This window comes from Brachypodium distachyon, chromosome 1 (assembly GCF_000005505.3).
Source record: "Brachypodium distachyon strain Bd21 chromosome 1, Brachypodium_distachyon_v3.0, whole genome shotgun sequence".
In the NCBI taxonomy this organism is placed as follows: domain Eukaryota; kingdom Viridiplantae; phylum Streptophyta; class Magnoliopsida; order Poales; family Poaceae; genus Brachypodium; species Brachypodium distachyon.
Window position 1 is genome coordinate 43552994 of NC_016131.3, and position 22357 is coordinate 43575350.

The 22357-nt window shown below is 46.1% G+C and overlaps 1 protein-coding gene across 1 annotated transcript; it reads left to right on the plus strand.

Annotated features, from left to right (window-relative positions):
• Positions 1-15234: 15234 nt before the first annotated feature.
• On the plus strand, positions 15235-19486 carry LOC100834694 (aquaporin NIP2-2). Its single transcript, XM_003564003.4, has 5 exons — positions 15235-15587; positions 15699-15923; positions 17795-17989; positions 18106-18167; positions 18841-19486. The coding sequence occupies exons 1-5, from the start codon at positions 15417-15419 to the stop codon at positions 19094-19096; spliced, it is 909 nt and encodes a 302-aa protein (XP_003564051.1). The 5' UTR covers positions 15235-15416; the 3' UTR covers positions 19097-19486.
• Positions 19487-22357: the final 2871 nt, after the last annotated feature.

A 22357-nucleotide genomic window follows, 5' to 3' on the forward strand; every position in this document is an offset into this window, starting at 1 on the left:
TAGGATTAAGGATCCACTTAAAAGGCCTGCAGTAAAAAAGGTGATCATCCGAAGCAAAGAGAAGAGGATGGAAAGATCGTGGAAGTACTTTGCTGCTCCCTAAAGCTTGAATATTGAGCAACGACTAAGAAAGAAGAATTTGAGCCGACAGGGCGGAGGATGAAACAGACTTAAAGTTAGGCGAACTCAAACATAAAAATAATTTGATGAAACAGGGATGTAAATCAAGTTATACCAAGGATGTTTTTTTTATTTTTCCCTCTTCCTGTGGGCATATCTTCACAGTCTTAGCCAATATTGAGAATGTATCAAGGTAATAAACCCCATCTTTTATTCCCAGAGTTGGACCTTTCTCAAGATAAGCAAATATAACATCATCTCAATATTGGGAGAAAATCTATCAACTGGAATGCAAAGTCCTATATCAAACTCAATGTGATCTACACTTAAATCAGTAATAAACATTCTCTTCCACTACTACTTCGATTGAATTTACAAAATATTCTTCCACTTGTTCAGTGGCCATAGAATTTTTAGTCTCTCCTTCCATTTCTTACTCTTGCTCATCTTCATGTTTGTACCATAACATTTACACTTTCATGGGTGCTTGGTTTACACCTACTGCCTCTAGCAATCGGTACAAATTTTTTTCTAAAATTTGCAATTCCCAACATTAATGAGACCACTTAAAACTTAATTGCGATGCAATACACATGCAAGTGTGGAGACTGGAGAGGCCACCGGCGGCCGGCTCCTGCCGGGCTGCCACAGTGCTACATATGTTTACTTCACCAATCACACACTTACTTCAAAATCAGTAGTACCAAACATGAATGAGCATATGTCCTTCTCTTTGATATCCTATAATATTTATTTGACTCAACTGCAATCCAATTGTCTTTTTGGCATGGACATAAGCTTGTATCTTATGACGCATATGCATATAGAACAACAAAAAGATGCAGATATCAAAATTTAATAAGACAAAAGGATAACACAAAAAAAGATCTTGAGTACATACCGTCAGGAGAGAGTTCGCTGATACGGATGATATCAATTCGCACAGAAATACGACATAATTCTTCTTACTGCTGGTGCATTCTAACTTCAAAAACGGATCAATTTGAGAAAGTGGTTTGCAAATCCCTGACGAAAATAACCAATTCAACACCACGCTGGCGCACAATCTGGACACCCACACATAAAACCTAAGATGGGAAATCCCAAACCTTGGAATGGCTCCTGGAATTCGGCAGTTCTCGGCAGAAGTAGGGGTGAGGAAGAACCGCGTGGAAGAAGGGACTAAATAGAGCGGTCGCCATTAAAACCGGCCCGAAGTCCCCTCGAATTCAGGTGGGATGGCTGCCGTTTCTGTCGTAAATGAGAGGGGAGTGAAAGCTGCGGTTACTTAGCGCGGCCGGAGGTGGAGCGACGGCGGAACAAATCAACGAATTGGCAGCGGAGGAACACTCACGACCGACAGGACGACGCAAGACGGGCTGCACTTTTTTTTTTGACCTTGAAAACAGCAGGAGAGGCTCCTACTGCACTTGTATTAATATGAAGAGAGTAAAAACAATTTACATGTATGTACAAAGACAGAGAAACGGGGGCAAAAGCCCTTGCTGTAAAACAAATAAACAAGGCAAGACTTGGGCTAGTTTGATTTTGAATTCTTCCTTCGAAGACCTAAAAGCAAGCACTTCCAGATCTGCCCTAAACGGGCTGCACTTGGTGGGCCGTCCCAACGACAGTAGACTCGACGCGACGAGCAAACGAATCAGATATATTAATATGAAGAGAGCAAAAACAATTTACATGTATGTACAAAGACAGAGAAATGGGCGCAAAAGCCCTTGCTGTAAAACAAATAATTAAGGAGCTGCAAGACTTGGGCTAGTTTGATTTTGAATTCTTCCTTCGAAGACCTAAAAGAAAGCACTTCCAGATCTGCCCTAAATGGGCTGCACTTGGTGGGCCGTCCCAACGACAGTAGACTTGACGCGACGGGCAAACGAATCAGATGGTCGTGGTTACGGCGGGGGCGCGCGTAAGCACGACCTCGAAGACGGGCGCCGTGGGAGCCATGGCAGTGGTCGGCAGCGGCGAAACCCGGCGGGTATGGAGCAGCAAGGGGAAGCGCATGGCGGCGGCTGGGTCGGCAACGACGAAGCCTGATGGGGATGGCGCAGCAAGGGGCAGCGCATGGCGGCGGGCGGGGCGCTCGGGGACGGCAGGCAGGGTGCTCAGGGGTGCGCGCAATGCTAACGGCGGCCGGCGGCGGCGGTGGAACAGGCTCGTGCTTCATGGCTGGCTGGATCTGGATGCAAAGCTCGTCCATGGCTTGCCTCGACGCAAACGCGAGTACGCGAGGCCTGTTCGTGGGCTGGCAGCTCTGCACGTAAGATGGGCTGCACACAGTGGGCTGGACGTGATGGGCCAAGTTATCTAATGGAATAAATCAAAATTAGAACCGGAATTAAATGAAAATTAGAAATTAGTTGAAATGCTAACGTGGATAGGCTGCATGTGCATCTTGTTAAATTAAGTGTAATTAGTGGGGTTAAACCTGGACTGACCCAGCGCCCACCTGGGCCTCTGGTTGCTCTCCCTGGCCTTGGGCTTGCTGCTCGCCCAGATTCTCCCGCCTCAGCGCGCCCGCTCCTTGTCCGTGATGCCCGTGACGCTCCCCAGCTGGTCCTCGCCTGCTTTTCGTGCCGTGGGTTGCCGACTTGCCGTCCATGTGGGGGTGCCAACTTGTGCCACATAGAAAGGAGTACAGGCAAACCTGGCGGCAGTTTGGAGCTCCCATACAGACACGACGGACGTTTACGGCCCAACAGGCCGAGGTTAGCAAACATTGTAGCCCAAGCAGATAAACCACCGCGATGCCCAATTATTTAGGGAAAATTCAGAACGAAACTACTGTCTCGTCCCTAAAAAAAGGAAAACAATAAAAAAGCGGGTACTATACTACTATTTGCAAAAGGAAGCAGAAATTCTCTTGTCCATGCCATTGCCAGCTCTTATCCTGAAGCACACAACAGACAGAGCAGCAACCAGAGCACGCGCACCCCGATGATGCTCTAGACAAGACCAAACGGCCTCATCTTCCTTCCATGCAAGTATTTTATACGCAATCATGGAGTATCTCATATTCGCATAAATATATTTGCAGTGTCAAAGCTAGCCTAACAACAGGCCATGCGGTATATCCATGATCCATCCACAGCATGTGACCGGCCGGCCGGCACTGTTTTCAAAAAGGCTCGTCCATCGGCGAGAGCAGCGCGATCTGGCCCGACTTGAGCCTCACCGGCCGGCAGGGCCGTTGGATCGCTGGGAAAACTACAAACCTGACCAAACAGGCATGCAGCCCTTGAGCCCTGCACAGTACCAGGTCAGCCTATAATGGAATTACCGATCGGAACAGTGAGCGTTGTCCATGCGCAGCATGAACCTTGCTCTGCTGTTCTGATCCGATCGATGCACGATCGGGAAAATAAGTGTCCAGTGTCCTCCTCCTCCACCAGCAGCGGTCACTGGCTGTGTGTTTTGCACAAATTCACATTTCTCCTCGATCCTCCCTAGCTAGTCCCTTCAATTCCTTGCTTAGTTGCTTTGTCCTGCTATTTCCCGAGGGACCTATTGCCACGTCCAAAGTATGAAATAATCCTGGTGTCACTCGATCACGAGCACGACTCGGAGAAAAGAAACGCCGGCCTGCACCCCCATACCGTTGACCCACATCATGGAAGGTCGTCTTCTTGACACGGACGTTGTCGTCGCACTGCACACCGATTGCAACGACCCAAAATGACCAAATTAATTTACAGACCGAGCCACGACGTCGTAGGCACCGCTGCGCGGTTTGAGCTTGGGCGCGATGGATGGCAAGGTGTTCGACGGGCCATTTGGGCGCGTGTATCGATCCCGTCGCCCTCGCGGCCACTGCTAGCTCACCCTTTTTCTCTGCAAATATTCTCGGAAAAGGAAGCGATCCTGAACGCCTGCAGCGCGCACGCCCCCACTATCTTAGGAGTAGTACGCTTGTTTCCTCTCTCGCTCCTCCTGCCTCCCACTTGTGTGATCCACCTTGTGCCAGGAGGAAAGTAATCTTTAGAGTCTAATCTTTATTATGCAGATTGATTGCCGGCCGGTAGCTGAGGCCTGAAGCATTAGTTTCTTTTGTATACTCTCTTCGATCCTAAACTGTTGTCCAAATATTACATGTATCTAGACGTTTTTAAAAATAGATACATCCATATTTAAGCAAATTTGAGTCAAAAATTTAGAATCAGAGGGAGTATATTTTACAATATTAAACACATGTTGGCATTTTATAGGTTATATGTTTCGGAAAATCTAATTGGCACCAAAGATCTCTTCCTGGTCTTTGGGAGGAAACGCTCAGGTGTTGTCTGATCTAGAAGGGAGGAAAAATGCAGGAATGCGGGTGGAAGAACAAGAGGGGGTGACTACTGGCATGGACGGAGACCGCCGCTACTCCTTGAACCTCACCATCGTCGGAATATCTAGTAACACATCCACCCTTAGATTTAGAGAGATGTCACAACATCGAACACTAGCGCTAAACTATAATGCTTAACCTAAATTTTACATTCATTGGAGGTATTTGTTTATGTGTAAAAAGTTTTCTATTTACTAAAAGAGGGCAACGCGTTCTGGTGGACCTAGAACGAAACGAAACGAAACCGATCTATGACCATGCATCTAACTCACATATTTCTCTTCTAAATTTAGGGGTGACATGCGCTATGTTTAGAACAATAATATACCAATAATAATAATTTTTTACCCGTGTCCGGTACACTCCACTCGCTCAACCTAGAAACGCCCCTGTGTTCGCATCCTTCCTCCCTTGGGGGTGGCGTTTCGGGAGCCTATATCTCTGCCGACTAGTCGTTGCGGAGTTAACCTATGAACAATGCACATGTTTCTCTTGGTGTGTGTTCGACTTGAAGTGGTGGTCGCACTCAGAGTCTATCCTCATGGTGACTCCATCACACTTTCCTTTCTGAGCTCTCCCGGTGAGCTTTTTGTCGTTTGATGGTCCAATGCCCATTGAGCTAGTGTGAGATAGTAGGGGCCCTCTTGGGCCCATGGTTGACCGATGGTCACTTTGTCGTTCATTTCTTTTCCGAAATAGACAATGGTTCTTCCTCCTAGAGATAGACGGTTTCCACATTTTGGCTCTGAACTTGCCTCTTTCGTGATTAAAAACCGCTTTGGTGGATGAGGCATGGTTATTTATGTTGTCTCTCCTCTTTATTTGTTTCCTATTTGTTCCTTTCTGTTTTCTTTGTAATTCTCTCATCACCTTGTAACTTGCAACCGATCCGGTCATTTAAGGCATTGTTAATCTACGGAGAGACATGCATAGAGTATTCTTTCTAATATCTTCTCTATTATTAAGAAAAGTACGAGTCGTGGTGGATCCAAAAGATCTAAATTAGCCAGCCAACCGACTAATTCTAGCGCCCCATGATGTTTGAACGATACATGACATTTTAATTACACACCAGTGCCATTGGTATACTCAATCGTCCGACCTCATCAATTACGAAAATCCCATTAATTACAAATCTAGGCCCTGTTTGTTTGGTCTTCTGTTCCAGCTTTTGGTGCTTTCAGTTTATACATGAAGCTGAAAGCACCAAAAGCTGGAGCAGAAGCCCAAACAAACAGGGCCCTATTACCTTAAAACGACACTATTTAAAACCACTCCAAAAATTTGGACAATTTCTCTCATAAATAATTTTACATGTATTAGGTGCAATAATTGTTATTAAAAAGAGAGCACTTCTAGCAGCATTTTGTCTTGGTTGGACTAAAAAAAGGGCATCTACGAAGGTAGAGTCAATATTGACTCTCCATGTCACCTTGAGTTGACGATACGACAATAACATATACAGTCATTTGTGTCAGTAAGCTGATGATACATGATTTGACATGATTTGTTAGCGTAAAAATGGATGATGTGCAATGATAAAATTGTCGACATTGAGCCAACTCTTAATTAACTTATAGCTAAAGAGTCGGACTCTTCATGAAAAGTCAGTTTTCTTTTCTCATGTGTTTTTGTTTCAAATTCGGCAAATCTTTAGATAAAAGTCGACTAAGATGTGAACTTTTGCAGATTCCCCAAGGTTGCAAGCCATTATCCATCTAAATCTAATCAAGAAACAGATTCTCTCATGAACGACAGAGCTTATCTTCATCCATGCGCATCTTGGCTGGCAATGACGCAAGTTCTTGTTGACCGAGTCATATAATTGCACCAGGAGCACGCAAAATACATAACAAACAATTCAATCCCGTATGCATATGTGCTTCAAGCACTTGCTCATAAATATCGTTTCAACTTTCAACGCAACACAAGAGGCTGGACCGCTGGAGCAACCTGTATAACTCGTGCCATCAAATCATTGGAAAATATCAGCTAGTCCATATGAATCGATCGATCGCTGCATTACGCGTATATATACGCATGTTGGTAATTTAACCAACTCGATCCATCAGGAATCTGACGTCCAATGAACCCCCTGGTCAATGTACGTGGGCGCGCCGGAATGGCACGGACCACCTCCCAAGGCAGAAAAGCGTAAACTGAGCACGGGCACGAGCACGACTACTCCTTCCAGGAAGAAGGACCAAATTTAAACGAGAGTAATGTGACCGTACAAAGGCGGTATATTGGGGCGAATAATGCCCGCCGACCGGTTGTTTTCGGCCAAAGAAAAATGGAACGAAGATAGAAGCGGGGATGTGATGAGAACTCGCGAGTGCCTGCCTAAAGAGTGCTCATCGGGGTCGGGGCGAAAGCGCGCACGTATGTCGTGTCACGGTCGTGTCCTCTACCGGAAAAAAGAGCGCCCCCAACGGCCGACGGTCGTCTTCTTCTCTACAGTACACAGGCCAGCTCGCTCGGTCGAAAACCAGCCGGCCGTCGCGGTCCATTTGTTAGACGCACGCATGATGTACCCAGGGCCGTATAGTAGCAGGGACAGGTGGCCGACCGAACAGGACCTCTTAAAAATTAGGACCCCAAATTTCTTTATTTAGTACTACTAAGCACATATTTAATGATGAATTAGTGAAAAACCAAGTGGCACAAGAGAAAAAGGAGAAAGCCCAGAACATGTACGTAGATCATTAGATTGATCCATTCCTGACCACGGATTGTTTCGTCTCCCAAGTAACAACAACAACAACAACACTAAAATACAGCATTGGCCAAAACAATATTTTGGTTACTAGCATCTCCCAAATTTTAGGTCCCACTATTGGATTTTGCGCCGGGCCTTGAATTCATAGGTACGGCCCTGGATGTACCCTGACTGGCTGAAATTTCAAAGATCACTAAGATTTAAGATTTAGACATAGGAGGAATACGAGGGAAGCTTCCCGTTGATCCACATCACCTGAATTATATTTGCATCGGATCTTATATTTAATGGTTAGAATTTAATGAGAGGGATATGTTTTTTTATGGGGTTACGAATTGGTTTAAGGCTAACCTAATCCAATACATAACGATTGATCTACGTAATTGTAGGTGCTATAATTGGACCATTGATTTCCTAGGGCTTTTTGATTTTAGCGTCGTGTAGCTGGCCGGTACAAAAATAGCAAACGGCGAGGATAGACTACATCGTGCCAAAAAATAAAAGAAATGGGTTGCGTCAGGGCGGACCGCGCAGGTGTGTCCGTGTGAGGCATTAGAAGTTAGTAATTGGAATTCAGTTCTTTTTTTTACCAGATTGGAATTCAGTTCTACATTGTATCATGCCAGAATTAGTAGTAAGCCTAATACACAAAATTTTAATTTTAGCAATTTTCTTTTGGCAAGTCCTAATATGTACTATCCATCTCTGACTCTGTGTCCTAATATTAGACACCGCACTCTGCATCATAGTGTTGTCAACGAGAAACACACAATTTATATTACTACTAGTAAAATACCCGTGCCTTCCAACGGGCCACCACATGCTCTCCTGCAAATGTATAATGACGAAACTATGTAGAAATCGACATGAATGCTCAAAGTCAATAGAATTTGTGTCACTGCGGAGAATATATCTCACACAAACAAGATAATCTGTTATTATGCACACGATGTCTCTTTCACTTTGACTACATGTGCTCGCAAAAATTTGATCATCAATAAAAAAAATAGAAGACGTTGCGCTATCCCATGACTATAGGTGGCCAATTGATCGGGCCAAAAAGCCCATGAGCCCGCGGGGCCAAAAAGTATGGAACTAAACGGGTTGTGCTGGCCCGCAAGCCTGGATCTCAAGCCTACATGCCGGTCGACCCGGCCCATTTAACTTTTTTTAATCTGTTACACAGGCAACCCATGTCATTCTCGATCTGGCAGCCCACTCTGCCACTTCCCTCATTCGTTGCGGGCCTGCCCCCTCCCCAACTACTCCCGATCTGGCGGCCCACCAATGCATGTTCTTCCCTTCTTCCTATCTACATCCAGGACCACGAGTAAGCAGGAGCTAGATCTCCCAAATTCCCCAATCCCATCGATCTGGACGACGAAGCCCCTTCCTCGTCCCTGATCTGGTAGTGGTGCACTGCACGATCTTTTGGTGGCACAACACACTTGGTGGCGAAGCACGTGTACGCGGCACACTGGGGGGCGAGCACGGATCGGAACTTCCGGCAGGAATGCTCACCGCTGGCCACCTGGAGATGCCATCGTGACATGGCCGTCTGGAGGATTCCCTCGCAAGTCGCAACGGGGATGGATCCCGACCTGTTCCGTGGCCGCGCGGGAAACGAGCTAGGGCACGGTGGCCCCGGGCAAGGAGGAGGGAAAGAGAATCGGGGCGGGACGGATCGCACACGATGTTGACGCGGGAAACGAGCTAGGGCAGAATGGCCTCGGGCGCGGAGGAGGGAAAGAGAATCGGAGCGGGACGGGCACACACGATGTTGACGTACGACCGGCGGCGCAAGACAGATGTTCTGTTTTCTTTTTCTTGTTAGTGTGCGTGGGACGGTTTACGATTTTTTCCGGTGGCATATGGAGCGTGTTTTCGGTGAAGTAACGTACCGCCGCGACCATACCATCATCACCAACTACAATTTAATATATTGGTATAGATTTGATACGTCTAGGAGGACCCAAAGGTTCCTCCCACCTCGAGATGACAAGATGACATCCAAAGGCCAGAGGAACTGGTAGATCCCTAACGGCGGCTACGACGTTGCACTCTGCCTCACAAACACCATGCATAGCTTCTATTCTACTAGTGTTTAGGTGGTTTTTAAAATAATATAGCAATTGTATCTATGTGAGCCAAAGTAATTAAAGACACATAAAGATCCACACAATTGCGCGGGACACCATGCTAGTTGTGCCAATATGAAAGAAGTTTTTACTAGATACGGTAAAATGTGTCGAAAACTTTCTTAACGGAGGTAAAAGGTGAAATTCACTAAAAAATAAGAGAAACAGCTCATGGTGTGGTGGTGTATGGGTGCATGACTCCACCCACTATGGTTCAAATCCTGGTGCTCACAATATACTTTAGGAATTTCCTCTACAGCCTCAAAAAAAATACTCCCTCATGTCTCAACAAAATTTGGACGTATCTAGACATGACTTAATGTATAGATGCATTCAAATTTAGTCAAAGTTGATGCATTTTTTGTTGGACGGAGGAAGTACGGATACTGATGACCCAAATCAAAGAGTTAACCGTGCCCCTGCCTAGAGTAGCCAAATTCCCTTACAGCAGGAGCGATAGTAGCCAAATTATTGGCCACATGCCCGGCCGTCCATGGCCATCGTGCACCGTCCCCTGACGCCGACGGCGACTGTTTAGCGCTTGAAGTCGGCCAAGTCCATTCGCCCATGACAATCGGTCAATTCACTGGCCCATCAGTCGTCACTCACAGTAGTTACTACTACTACAAGCATGCAATGCAAGGTGACAAGCTAGCATAGGTCAACGTTGCCTAGTAGCTCTTCCCATCGGTTTGGATTACGTCGTCGGTCGATTGATCGACCAACGACTGGCTACCTCTCGTGCATATATACATGTCAACATTGCTCATTTCCTGCACGCACAATGTCCCTAGGCTTCCTGTGATTTCGATGTGCACTTGGAGAGTGTTTGAGAGGCTGTCAGCTGGCTGTATAGAAAGTGGCCCGGCCGGCCGGCCTAAACATGCTCAAGGTTTTACGGCCACACATGCATCCTACGGTAATTGCGCTGTGGCCAAGAGCTCTAGTGTGCGGAGGCAACAGTGGCAAAACGGAATTCATGGCTGAGCCAGGGCGGTCGCTGATTGTACCATGTAACGCATTACGTTGGACAAAGCTACAGTGAACCGTGGAGATTGGGTTGACTGGAACAGTACTTCCGTGGCAGGCAAAAGGACTAACAAATCCGACGCCAGGAGAGCCTAGCTAGTAGCTAGCTACGGCTGTCCCAATCTTGGTTGGATTTGAACCTTTGTGTACTAAACCGATCGAACGTGTTTTTTGATCAGTTTTAAAACAAATCTGAATACAATTTTATATTTGAAAAGCTCAGCCGTAACTTTTTTTTCGAGAACCCAGTGCTAACGCAGACGCTCAAAACACGCGTACACTCATCCGTATGAATGCACACACGCACATCCTACCCTATGAGCACTTCCGAAGACTGAGCCGGCAGATCTTGACAGATTGACGAAGTCACCGCTAGCGCCTCACTGTTAAGAGTACGTCACCTACCTCGTGCAATTGGATCAAATCCATGCTGAGAATCGTGACTCCGGAGCAGCTCTGCACGTTTGTGGAGCTTTGGACTTGCTTCCAAGGCGTCGTCCTCGCGCAGCAGCAAGACACCATCTCCAGGCGTTGGATGGCCTCCGGCTCCTACTCCGCGGCATCGTCCTACAAGGCCCAATTATATGGATCGTTTGGGTGTCCCACGGTAAAATCCTCATGGCAGACAACCTCGCCACCTTGCAATGGCCTAACAATCCTATTTGCCCGGTAGGATTCACCCGGAGACGATCTTGCACCTCTGCCGCGACTGCTCCTTCTTCCGTGAGGTTTGGGACCATATCCAGCTTTGGTGCCCCACTCCCCCCCTCCACCCTCCCGGCGGCTGGATCAAATCACGAGATCTGGGACGACATTCTCCTTGGCCGCAACAAGAAGGACAAGCGTGATCTTAGCGGGCGACTCGTCTATACGTGGTGGGGGATTTGGAAGGAGCGCAACAGGAGGATCTTGAAGGGCGCGGCGATGACAGCCCTCCAAGTGGCGCACTTTATTTGGGAGAATTTTCGGGGTAGTGATCCTGGAGGCTAGGGCAGCACTTCGGTACATGCCTAACCTTTTTTCCTTCTTTTGCTCCCCCCTCCTCCCGATGATCAACCTTTGATCCTTGTCCTGTATAGTGATTCTCCTTAAATCGAATGACGGAATTGACCGTCTTTTTCCTCAAAAAGAAAATCATGAGATAATCCAATGAAATATGACATCCATGTCAAGTCTAAGTCTTGAACTTAGGTGGGCTGGTTTCACCACAAGGAACCAGACAACCTGAGTTAGGCTGAGTTCACGAAAAGCTCAGCCGTAACTACCAAACTAGCCCAGTAATCAATGGTAGCACATATTGCAAACATAACAGCCGCAGGAAAGGATCTACCGGCAGTTCATTACGAAAACATGCATTATTTCTCACTTTCCCACAATATCCAAATAATTGCTGCTACTCCAACTAGCACCAGATTTCTTCTTTTCCCTTTGAAGATTACCAGACACTGCTCCAAAGAGACTGATAACTATCAGGAACGGCAGAAAATTCAAAACTACATTTAACTACTCTCCAAAAAAATTTAGCTAAAGAACAGGTAAATGCTGAATCGACGCCGGCCTTAATCTGAAATTCTGAATACAATTGACCGAAATGTCACACCAGGGCATGTCTATCAATATGGATTCTCAAAAAGAAAGTCTATCAGTATTCAACCCACTTTCTCCCGGGATTGGAGCCGCACAAGTCTGCGCACTGCTCGAAATACTTATCTGTACTAAAGATGTCTAGTTAGCAACAAAATTCGCTTTGCATATAATTACATGGGACCATCTAATTAAGCTGGGCTGGAACAAAAAGGTATACTATCATTTGTTTCATCGTTTTCCCTTGCATGAGTCTTTGAGTACAGTACCTCAAGTTTGGGCAATGCTTAGATATTAAATATTTCTCTCTTGTTTCATTTCGAGGTTGCTGGACGTTCAATAAGTCCTTGGTTTTGCAACAGACCAAAAGAATTAGATCCTGAAGTCCTTGTAGTTGTAGGACTCCATTTCAGGCAAATTTCGTGGTAATTAAGTGTAGACGACTGCTTCCAAAATCTGAACCTTCGTTGAGTATAATTCTGATGCTAGCATATTAAATAATTAAGAAACTAAACTGTTAAAATAATGTCGAGAATGGAAGTTAGATCCATCTACATGCTCCACCCATAGTCATATCAGTCCTTTGTGTCAATAATGGAAGAGAAAGAAAAGGAAACATGTCACCTCTTGTGGTGGTGTCATGCTGCAGCATCGTCCATCTTAGGAAGAGGGGGAAGCTGTCTTTTCCCTTTCATAGGAGAAAGTCAAGATTAAACTACTTGATATAAACATGCGAAATTACAAGAAGTGGGTGTGCTTTTTATACGATGGGCCGGACTTTGCTTCCAGACAATAATAAAAGGGGGGAAACTTGCAATTGCACCTTTATTTATTTATTTTTTGCGGATAATTGCACCTTAATTTTAATTAATTGAACTCCCACAAACAAAAACAAGCTGAACCTAGCTATCAGCATGTTCCTCGACCATCAACCCATTTCAATAGAATAAAAAGGAATCATCTCGTCAGTTTAAAAGTGCAACCGCCAATATTTACAAGGATATATACCTTCATCACCTGACAGGCTGACGCAGCATAACATACCAGGCATCTTCTCCTATCCTTTTTTTTGGGGGGGAATAACCTTCTCATATCCTAGCTGTAACTGCAGTGATCAATCTTTCTATACAATGCATTGCGGCAGATCGATGCAACGAACCGCGAATTCTTCTTGAGCTGGAACAGAAATTCAGATATAGCAGTCCTGCCAGTCCATATGATGGACACTCCATTAAAGACAGCATTTTGAGTCTCTGAATTCACCCAGATCTAGTACTAGCTACTAGCGCCGGAGTTGTTGAAGTAAACAGATGATCGAACTCGGCCGTACCTGCAGCTGTGACGGAGCAGAGGGGAGAAAAAACGATCGGGGAAGCCCAAATTCTAAGGCTCAAATCGTGGCCACCCAACCTAGCTTGCAATGGTCAATGGCCGCAGGCCAACGCATTTACGCTTTTACGCCTGACGGCGACCATTAGAGGCCTAATCTTGACATCAAATGGTACTAAGTACCAACCGGGATCATTAATATGACCAGATCAGCAAAATCTGGATCCTAATCTCTCCGTCCTTGTCTGAAATCTGAAGTTAGTTCTGAACCGAGGAGAGGGCGAATTGAAGGGAGGAAGCTAGGATATGTTTGGATAGTGGCCAAACCATGTCCTACCAAATCTTTGATCATTGATCAAGATTTGGTTCTTGTTTGAATCAAGACCAATTTTTTGGCAAGCCAATTTCCTACTACCAACTCTAGTTCATTTTTTTTTGTCAAAATTGACCAAATCATGAGCAAACAAAATCTCAACCAATATTTTGATAACCAAATATTTGACAAGACAATTGTGGGTTCAAACCAAACAGCCCCTTAACACGCTAGCTTTGCATCCTTGCAAGCACCAGCTACTCCACGCTGTTACTACGTCGGTCTCAACAGATTTATTGCTCTGCTCTGAGCCCTCTGACTACTCGTGAAGGCAAACGAGTTGAATGTTTGAACAATTTTTGGCCCAAAGTCTTGCCGTTGAATCCTGTTGCAGTCATCGGCGTCTGACAGGGGCCATGTACAAGGCAGACAGTGGTACAGGACACAAGTACGTGGGAGTAGTACTGTAAGTAGCAGCAGTCCACGCAATAATGTGTTGATGTACGTGTTAGAAAATATACTCAAAACATCTTCGCCTTTTTGAGGGTGTCGCCGTCTAAACGTAGATCAATTATCAAACCGACCAAAAATATCCAAATTTGAATACCATTTCCCTCGTCGTCACTCGTCACCGGTGTCAAGACATCGACGTCGGCCGAGCTTTATAGCCGTGGCGTAGCGTTGTTTTGGCTACTGGCAGCTAAATGAGCAGACAATATAATGCATGCAAATTTAGCTTCATCATTTGTCTTCTGGCGCCGGAGACTCAGAGTCACGGTCAAAGGCATACGTCCAAGACTGAACAAATCTGACAAAGCTTAAAAAGTACAAATATTAATGTCGCATTGACTGATATGTACGTCCATGCTGACATGATACATACTTTTTTTTGGTTAGTGTAAAATAAGGTGCATCGCGTCACAGGTGTATGAAACTGCCAAGCAGGCTGCCAAGATCGTAAACAATATAGTATGACAACAGGCTTGAAAATAGGAATTTTCAGCTCTTGTGATCCGAGACAAAGACTTGTTAGTGTTACTACTCCCGTGCTAAATAACTAAACAAGTAAGGTTATAAAATGAGATGATGTTAGCCAATCAGACGAGAGCCCCATTCCTAGGGACCCAATCACCGGCCGACAACAGTGCCGGCTAGGACTAAAACACCTGGAATAATCCATTGAAATAAATACGTGTATGTGACAAAAGAATGTCCAGAACCATCCCCAGACGCCCATATTGGATCAACCTATGAACGAAGAATGGAACCAGCCCCGTGTATGGCATGAGCATACATGACAACTTTCTGTATGTGAGGAACTTTGCCTGCATAGAGCACGGCCGAAGCGGCTGCATGCAACACATAGTAGCACTAGCAGCTGGTCAGTAGTTAGTCAGTCCCGTGCTTCGTGTCAGTTTCCAACCGGCCACCAGTTCGAACCGATGGTGTGCCACACCCACACGCAGGCAACGTCCGGCCCGGCCAGAGCGCGCGCACGGGGCCGGGCTGGCGCGGCCACAAACGCAAAGGCAAAGCGCCTGCAGTGGAGTGTCGCGCCTACCACCTGTCATTTCATCTCCCCCCACCCCTGACGGCCGGGGACGACCTCTCACCAGACCCGGCCGTCTCCACCTATAAATACCCGCCTCCTCGCTGCAGAACAAAGAACAGGCAGCATATGTAACAGAGCTCAGCTAGCTTGTAATCCCGGCCGGCGCCTCATCCCAGGATCTCGATCAAAGCAGCTGCTGTTTGTAGTGCAGCAGCAGCAGCTTGCAGGTCGAGCTCATATAGTTTGGGTTTTCAACCTCGAGAGAGGGCGGATCAACGGCGATGGCGGCCTCCGGCACCGGTACCCCGACGAGGGCCAACTCGCGAGTGAACTACTCGAACGAGATCCACGACCTGTCCACCGTGCAGGACGGCGCCCCCAGCCTCGCCCCCAGCATGTACTACCAGGAGAAGTCCTTCGCCGACTTCTTCCCTCCTCACCTCCTGAAGAAGGTCCGGCCGCCGGAAACCAAAAATCTCATTTCCTGCGGAGACTAGCTAGTGAACGAGATGATACGTTAAATGACTTTGCAGAGGTGCTGATTGAAAACTTATGTTTTGCAGGTGATATCGGAGGTGGTGGCGACGTTCCTGCTGGTGTTCGTGACGTGCGGGGCGGCGTCCATCTACGGGGCGGACGTCACGCGCGTCTCCCAGCTGGGGCAGTCGCTCGTCGGCGGCCTCATCGTCACCGTCATGATCTACGCCACCGGCCACATCTCGGGCGCCCACATGAACCCCGCCGTCACACTCTCCTTTGCATGCTTCCGGCATTTCCCCTGGATTCAGGTACAGTTTGTTTCTCCTATAGCTAGCTCTCTGCTACGGCAAGAGCGATGCCTTCTTCATCCATCCGTCCTTCCGGTTACTTATTTCTCCTAGCTCTCTGCTAGCGTCTAGCGATGCTTTTTTCCTTCTTCTTCTTCGACGGTACTCGTTCCGTTCCATAATTCTTATCGAAACATTACATGTATCTAGATTCTAGATACTTTTTTAGGAATAAATACATCCATATTTTGACAAATTTTAGACAAGAATTATGAAACAGAGGGAGTAGCTCTTATGTTGGATGAGTCCTGCCAAATGTTAATACGAGCTTAGTAGGACATAGTTGTCAGCATGTTGCAATGGACGTGCAAACAGGAATTATAGCTATAGTGTCACGACTTTAACCAGAAATTAATTACAGTACTATTTTGAAGAAAAAAACTCAGCAAGGTTGTATACGCGAGTATTACATGCATGAATGAGATGGCGAAAAGCCTTTCTGGTGCTAATAATTAGTTAACCCTAATAAAAGCAAGGTTTATATGCAACTGCGGTACCACTGAACCACTGCAAGAACTGTGCACTGTACACATGGATTGGCCGACTGGAAACATATTCGATATCCGAAGCAGTACCCATATTTAAGTACCACAAGTTGGACAGTTGGAGTAGTTTTTTTTCGACAGCAAAATATTCTCCGATCTCCATAAGGGCTCTCATATATATTGCTAGTCATGTGTGAGCTCGGTATCATGCAGTAGCAACAAAACAATACTATACAAGTATACAGTACTATACATGCTGGCAACGCAGGCCTACATGTGGATGACTGAACAAATTAACTCAGATCTCTAGCAAACTAGTATATACAAATATATAAAAGAATTTAATTAGCTATCAAAGGAAAGTATTTGATACTGAGATCAGATGAATGAGGCATCTTCTTGTAGAGTTGTCTCATGATTAGGGTACATGGATTATCCTGGAAGCCTTAATTATCAGTGGAATTAGTCTCCACTAGCTAATTGCAACTACCCCGTTCTAGCCAAGTGGGTTTGACATTCGCTAAGTTGGTTTTTCATAGGCACACAAATATTGTGTACTTGCTGGCGGTTGCTCCCGGGCAGCCCTCACAATGACTCCGATCCATGTGTTGCTTGCAGGGCACAAGCTAGCGGCATGCATGTCTAGCTAGCCTAAGCTTAACCGGTAAATCGCCTGAAAGCGGCGTGTCATGCCTTACGAAGTCGCAAGTCAATCGCGAACGGTATAAACATGATGTTGACGTGACGTAATATTCGATCGGGAATCAACCGTGCCATTAATAATCGCACGGCCGGTGTATATAGTATAAGATAGCCTCCTTTCCTTTCGGTGAAAGATTCCGATGTGTCCCTGCAGAGCTCCAACCAGCCAGCCAGCCATCTCCATGACAGATTGACAGGCCTACTTTGTGCCTGACGACAACACCAGCTGATTCGATAGATGTGTGGTGCATCCATGCCCGTGCCGTGCGTGCGCATCTCGCACACACGCCCACGCAGAGCAGAGCATGCAGGAGCAGGATCAAGATTCGTATACCATCTTTTTGGCGTATCTTGATCTCCGTCGCTAGCCAGAGAGGTCATGTAAGCTTGGCGTGCGTCTGCTGCGTAAAGGAAGGAAGGAGAGCATATCGCAGAATGCGTAAACAAGGACGGGGGTCCAAAGAGAAAAGCAAAGGCTGGCATTATAGTACCCGGCCGTGCGTCGCATCACGTTTCACATCGCGCACCCCCATATACCTACGCCCGCGCACCATATATACGTGCCCGTGGTGGTTTCCCCGGCGGGTCTCGATCCATCGGCTTCAATTCGATATTAAACGTGGTACTACTTACGTGTGTGTGCAGGTGCCGTTTTACTGGGCGGCGCAGTTCACAGGGGCGATGTGCGCGGCGTTCGTGCTGCGGGCGGTGCTGCACCCGATCACGGTGCTGGGGACGACCACGCCCACGGGGCCGCACTGGCACGCGCTCGTCATCGAGATCGTTGTCACGTTCAACATGATGTTCGTCACCTGCGCTGTAGCGACAGACTCCAGAGCGGTAAGCTGCTGTGCTAGCTTCTTAAGCATCTCTACTTGTTCGTCCTATATAAAAAAAAATTTGGGGGGCATACGAATTAATCGCCGTGAATTTGTGTGTTTTTTGCTTTGCTGCAGGTGGGTGAGTTGGCGGGGTTAGCAGTTGGTGCCGCGGTTTGCATTACGTCCATCTTCGCAGGGTAAATATATGATGAACTACTAACCACCAGACTAATCGATCTTAGGAAGAATTAATCGGGGCAAAAACATTAATTTATCAAACTGACTGGTAGCTAGGTTCTAATTAACTGTAGGGCAACTACTATAAGGACGACTTACGTGTCCCTAAAACATTAATTTATCAAAAATTTCGGTACAAACTAGTCAAAATTGGAAGAAACTGCTTAGTTAGTGACCGACCAGCAACATCGTTTTCACAAAGATTTTACAAGGTGGCATTCCGATGTAACACGGCTAGGTATAGGTTCATATATCAGTGAACTGACCACTCAGCTCACGACCTCCGACGACTTCTTCCTTTTTTACAACCAGGACCTAGCTTCTCTGACGACTATGCCGTGTTTAGGTAGCCTAAACAAACAATGATACTCCCTCCGTCTCTAAATAGTTGTCGTTGTTTTAGTGCAAACTTGCAAGACTTGACCCGTGAAACTAATGTTCGAAAAACTCACAAAGCCACCTAGAGTTTGCCATATTTATACACGTAAGTACTAGGCTAGCTCAGGCACATGTATGTATAGGAGGGTACGTGTACGTACTGGCGGACCACGACACACAAATGACATGTTGATTTATGCGCGCACACACACGTACAAATTAGCTAAGAGGAGGGGAAACGAGTGGCATTTGCAGGCCGGTGTCAGGAGGATCGATGAACCCGGCGAGGACGCTGGCTCCGGCGGTGGCCAGCGGCGTCTACAGCGGCCTCTGGATCTACTTCCTTGGCCCCGTCATCGGCACGCTCTCCGGCGCCTGGGTCTACACCTACATTCGCTTCGAAGAGGCCCCCTCCGTCAAGGACGGGCCCCAGAAGCTCTCCTCCTTCAAGCTCCGCCGCCTCCAGAGCCAGCGCTCCATGGCCAACGTCGACGAGTTCGACCACGTCTGATATCGGACGGCCGGCAGGGCTCCACTATGTATACACGTGCGTGCGTACGTAAGTGCGCGCGTACGTGCGTATATATACGGGCGCGGGAAGCGATTTATACCAGTCAAAAGTGTGTACGATGTATCTACGTGCATTTGTGTACGCGTGTACCGTATACAAGCTCGCTTTGTTGAAGTCGAAGAGAACAAGCTAGAGCTTCGTGTATGTGTACCGCGGGCGCGTAGATAGCGAGAGACGTACATGCCTGGTGTACGTATTTTGTGTAATTTTCTCCCTGTGCCTACGTGCAGATGATGTGTTTATGCTATCTCTTTGGGTTTGTAACGTGTCAGAGAGGTTTCATGAGTTGATTAATATGATGGAGCTTGCTTGCCTGCAAAAGATCCGAAACTTACTCCTCTTGGTCCTAAATTTTTGACTCAAATTTATCTAAATATGGATGTATCTATTTCTAAAAAAGTCTAGATACATCTAATATTTCGACAACAATTTAGGATCGGATGGAGTATACCATCCATAATAAGTGTCATGAGCTTAGTACATGACACTTACTATGGATCGGAGAGAGTACCGTATATGCTAGCTATACGCCGTTAATTAAAAAATATTGATCAACATCGATCCACTAAACCAACCCTCCACCGCAACTTCGCCTTTTTTTGGGTGCACAATGCTTCTTAGGCTTCATTTCGAGGTGATTTTTATTGGTGATCTTCTTGATTTTGAAGCTAGAGATATATACACACTTCATGGTCATGGTCTGCAGCCTCCAAAGCTGTCCTGAAACCTCAGTATCGTCTCTTCAGTAGTGTCGCTACAAACATTATGTGATCCATCTCTTGGCTCCTGTTTTAAAATAGTCAGTTTAATAGTTCAATGGTACAGATCGCATGGTGACTAAGCCGAACATTCGATGCGGCTCGATAATGTCCCCTGCGATGTATCACAGGTAGTGAAATGACCACCGATTTGGACGAATTTATGACGGTTCTGTACAAAAAATAGCTCAAGTCAAACAAAGCACAACAAAATTATTTCCTATGGAATAGTTTTTGACGTCAGTATGGAATAATGAATACCTTTGTTTCTACATGCCCTCAACAAAACTCTTCTGATCAAAACTATTCTGGACTTATGTAGTTCACTAGAAAGGCTAACTCATTACCGCGATTACCTGTTTCAGTGCAACGACGTGTAGGTTCGATCCTGGATAAGATAGCGAGGAGTTCTGTTCAAGAGTGGACTAGTGCCGCCGCACAGTAACGCCCATACCCGAAGGCCGGACCACATGAAGCGAAGCGAAGCAAAGCCGGGCCAGGCAAATCTCCCCTAGCTCCACTGAGGCTAACAAGAACTACACCTGAATCATCACTCACGACCGACAAGGAATGCGGTAGGGACGTCACAGGTAGAGTGCTTGCGCTCTGTCCCGGAACCCCTCCCTGTCACGTCCCCAGGCCGCCAAGGCCCAAGGCCAAGGTCTGGTCAGCACGAATCACCAGCAAGCCACTGAACGAGCTCACAGCCCCAAACCACTGCTACTAAATCGTCGGACCGGCGAGTTAGTGAGTTACCAGATGGGGCGAACGATTCTTTCCTTTAGGCTGTCGGATAACAGAGCCCGTTGATATCTGCCTGAATGACTGAATTTGAATCCCATGGTTTTACCTGCTTCTTTTCTGTTGGGAGAGCTCCAATCGAGACAGGGGACAACTACTGGCATCCCCCAAGAAAGCATAACACAATGAACACATGGGCACCAAAGTGGACGGGGGAAATAATGCATGTCCATCAAAGACAGCCACATTAGGCACACTGGTATGCAAAGTTCACACTCACAGGTCATGTCCTGGATGTGTCAATATACATCAGTTGCCATCTTAATTAGTCCACCCACACTGACTAAAGAGAGAACCTACTAGCCCCAAAAAGCACAGAGTTGCAGTACATGGACTGATCTCTTCGTCCCAAAATCATAATGAAGACATATTAAATTTCGCCAAGACATGATTTTGATCATGAATTGATTTATTAGTATGTGATTTATACGACATGAATTAGTATATCAATAGATTCGTTAAAAAATACTTATTCACATTTGATTCATATCTTATAAACCATGTATTAATGGAGTGATTTTTTTGTTGAAGGCTTGTCTTAACAAAACCTAGTACACCTTAAACATGAAATGCGGGGAGCGGTCCGTGGCAATCACGCAACTGTCAAAGCCTGTCTCATGGATAGAAACATAAATGCCGCCAAGGTATCAACTTGTCAAGAATGCAAAGACAAGTGACAACACTCTTCTGAATCTAGGGCAAGCAAACAACCCGTAATGTGCGTCCTCAACAACACTTGGTGTAACCGTCACTCTGTCGTGGCACGTAAAGTTTCTATGAATGCTGCCTATTTGCCGACAACTTACTTTTCGCCACTCGTTGTCCATCTTGTAGTGTAAGCGGACTCCTTATCACACATGGGAGTATAAAGATATAAAATTTCTTGCTATCCAGATTTCACGATTCAAGAAACCCTTCTTAGCGGATATGGTTTCACTTCTTTATGAGTGATGGTGGTAATTGCGGTGTCGTGTCTTACCGTACATCTTTCGTGCTCCTTACGAAGCCCTTCAGGTTCTTCCTATCCCTTCCATAGCGGGTCTCACCACTAGATCTTGTTTGCGTAATGAATGGTGTGAGGAGGACACAATGATGTAGAGACTATTTTTTCCGTCGGCATCTGTTGGTGTGTCGGTGTATTCCGTTTTCGGTTGTTTTCGTCGATTTTTTTTGCAACTATGTACTGGGGGCTCTTTTGCATATGGTTTTAATCCATTTTCCCAAACTAAGGAATAATTATGTTTCCTCGTATAAATAAGGGTGAGACTACATCTAAGTTGCCTGATTTTTAAGCAAAAGACTTAAAATCTTAGTTGACATATCATAGCCCTCGGATTGGGATCTAGATGCTATTTCATTGTTCTTTCTTGAGAGAATTCCATATTTGCCATTGAAAATTTGCCCATATGCCCAAATGCCACTCAAAATTTGCATGTTCTAATTATGCCACTCAAATTTTGCATGGGATAAAAATATGCCACTACCATTAGTTGACCGTTAAGTCTATTGTCAGTTTTTTCATATTGACCGAAATGCCCCTAGACACTGGACTATTATCTTTTGAACATTACGTTGTTGGAATGCTTGTGATCACATATGTTAAAATTATGATGAGTTTTAGTATTCCTCTCCGGCCGGAATT

Bases quoted from the DNA above. Each gene is read 5' to 3' on its own strand.
- LOC100834694 (XM_003564003.4), top strand. From the start codon at position 15,417: ATGGCGGCCTCCGGCACCGGTACCCCGACGAGGGCCAACTCGCGAGTG. The intron at 15,588-15,698 runs GTCCGGCCGCCG...TATGTTTTGCAG, and splicing joins CTCCTCACCTCCTGAAGAAG to GTGATATCGGAGGTGGTGGC. The intron at 18,168-18,840 runs GTAAATATATGA...TGGCATTTGCAG, and splicing joins ATTACGTCCATCTTCGCAGG to GCCGGTGTCAGGAGGATCGA.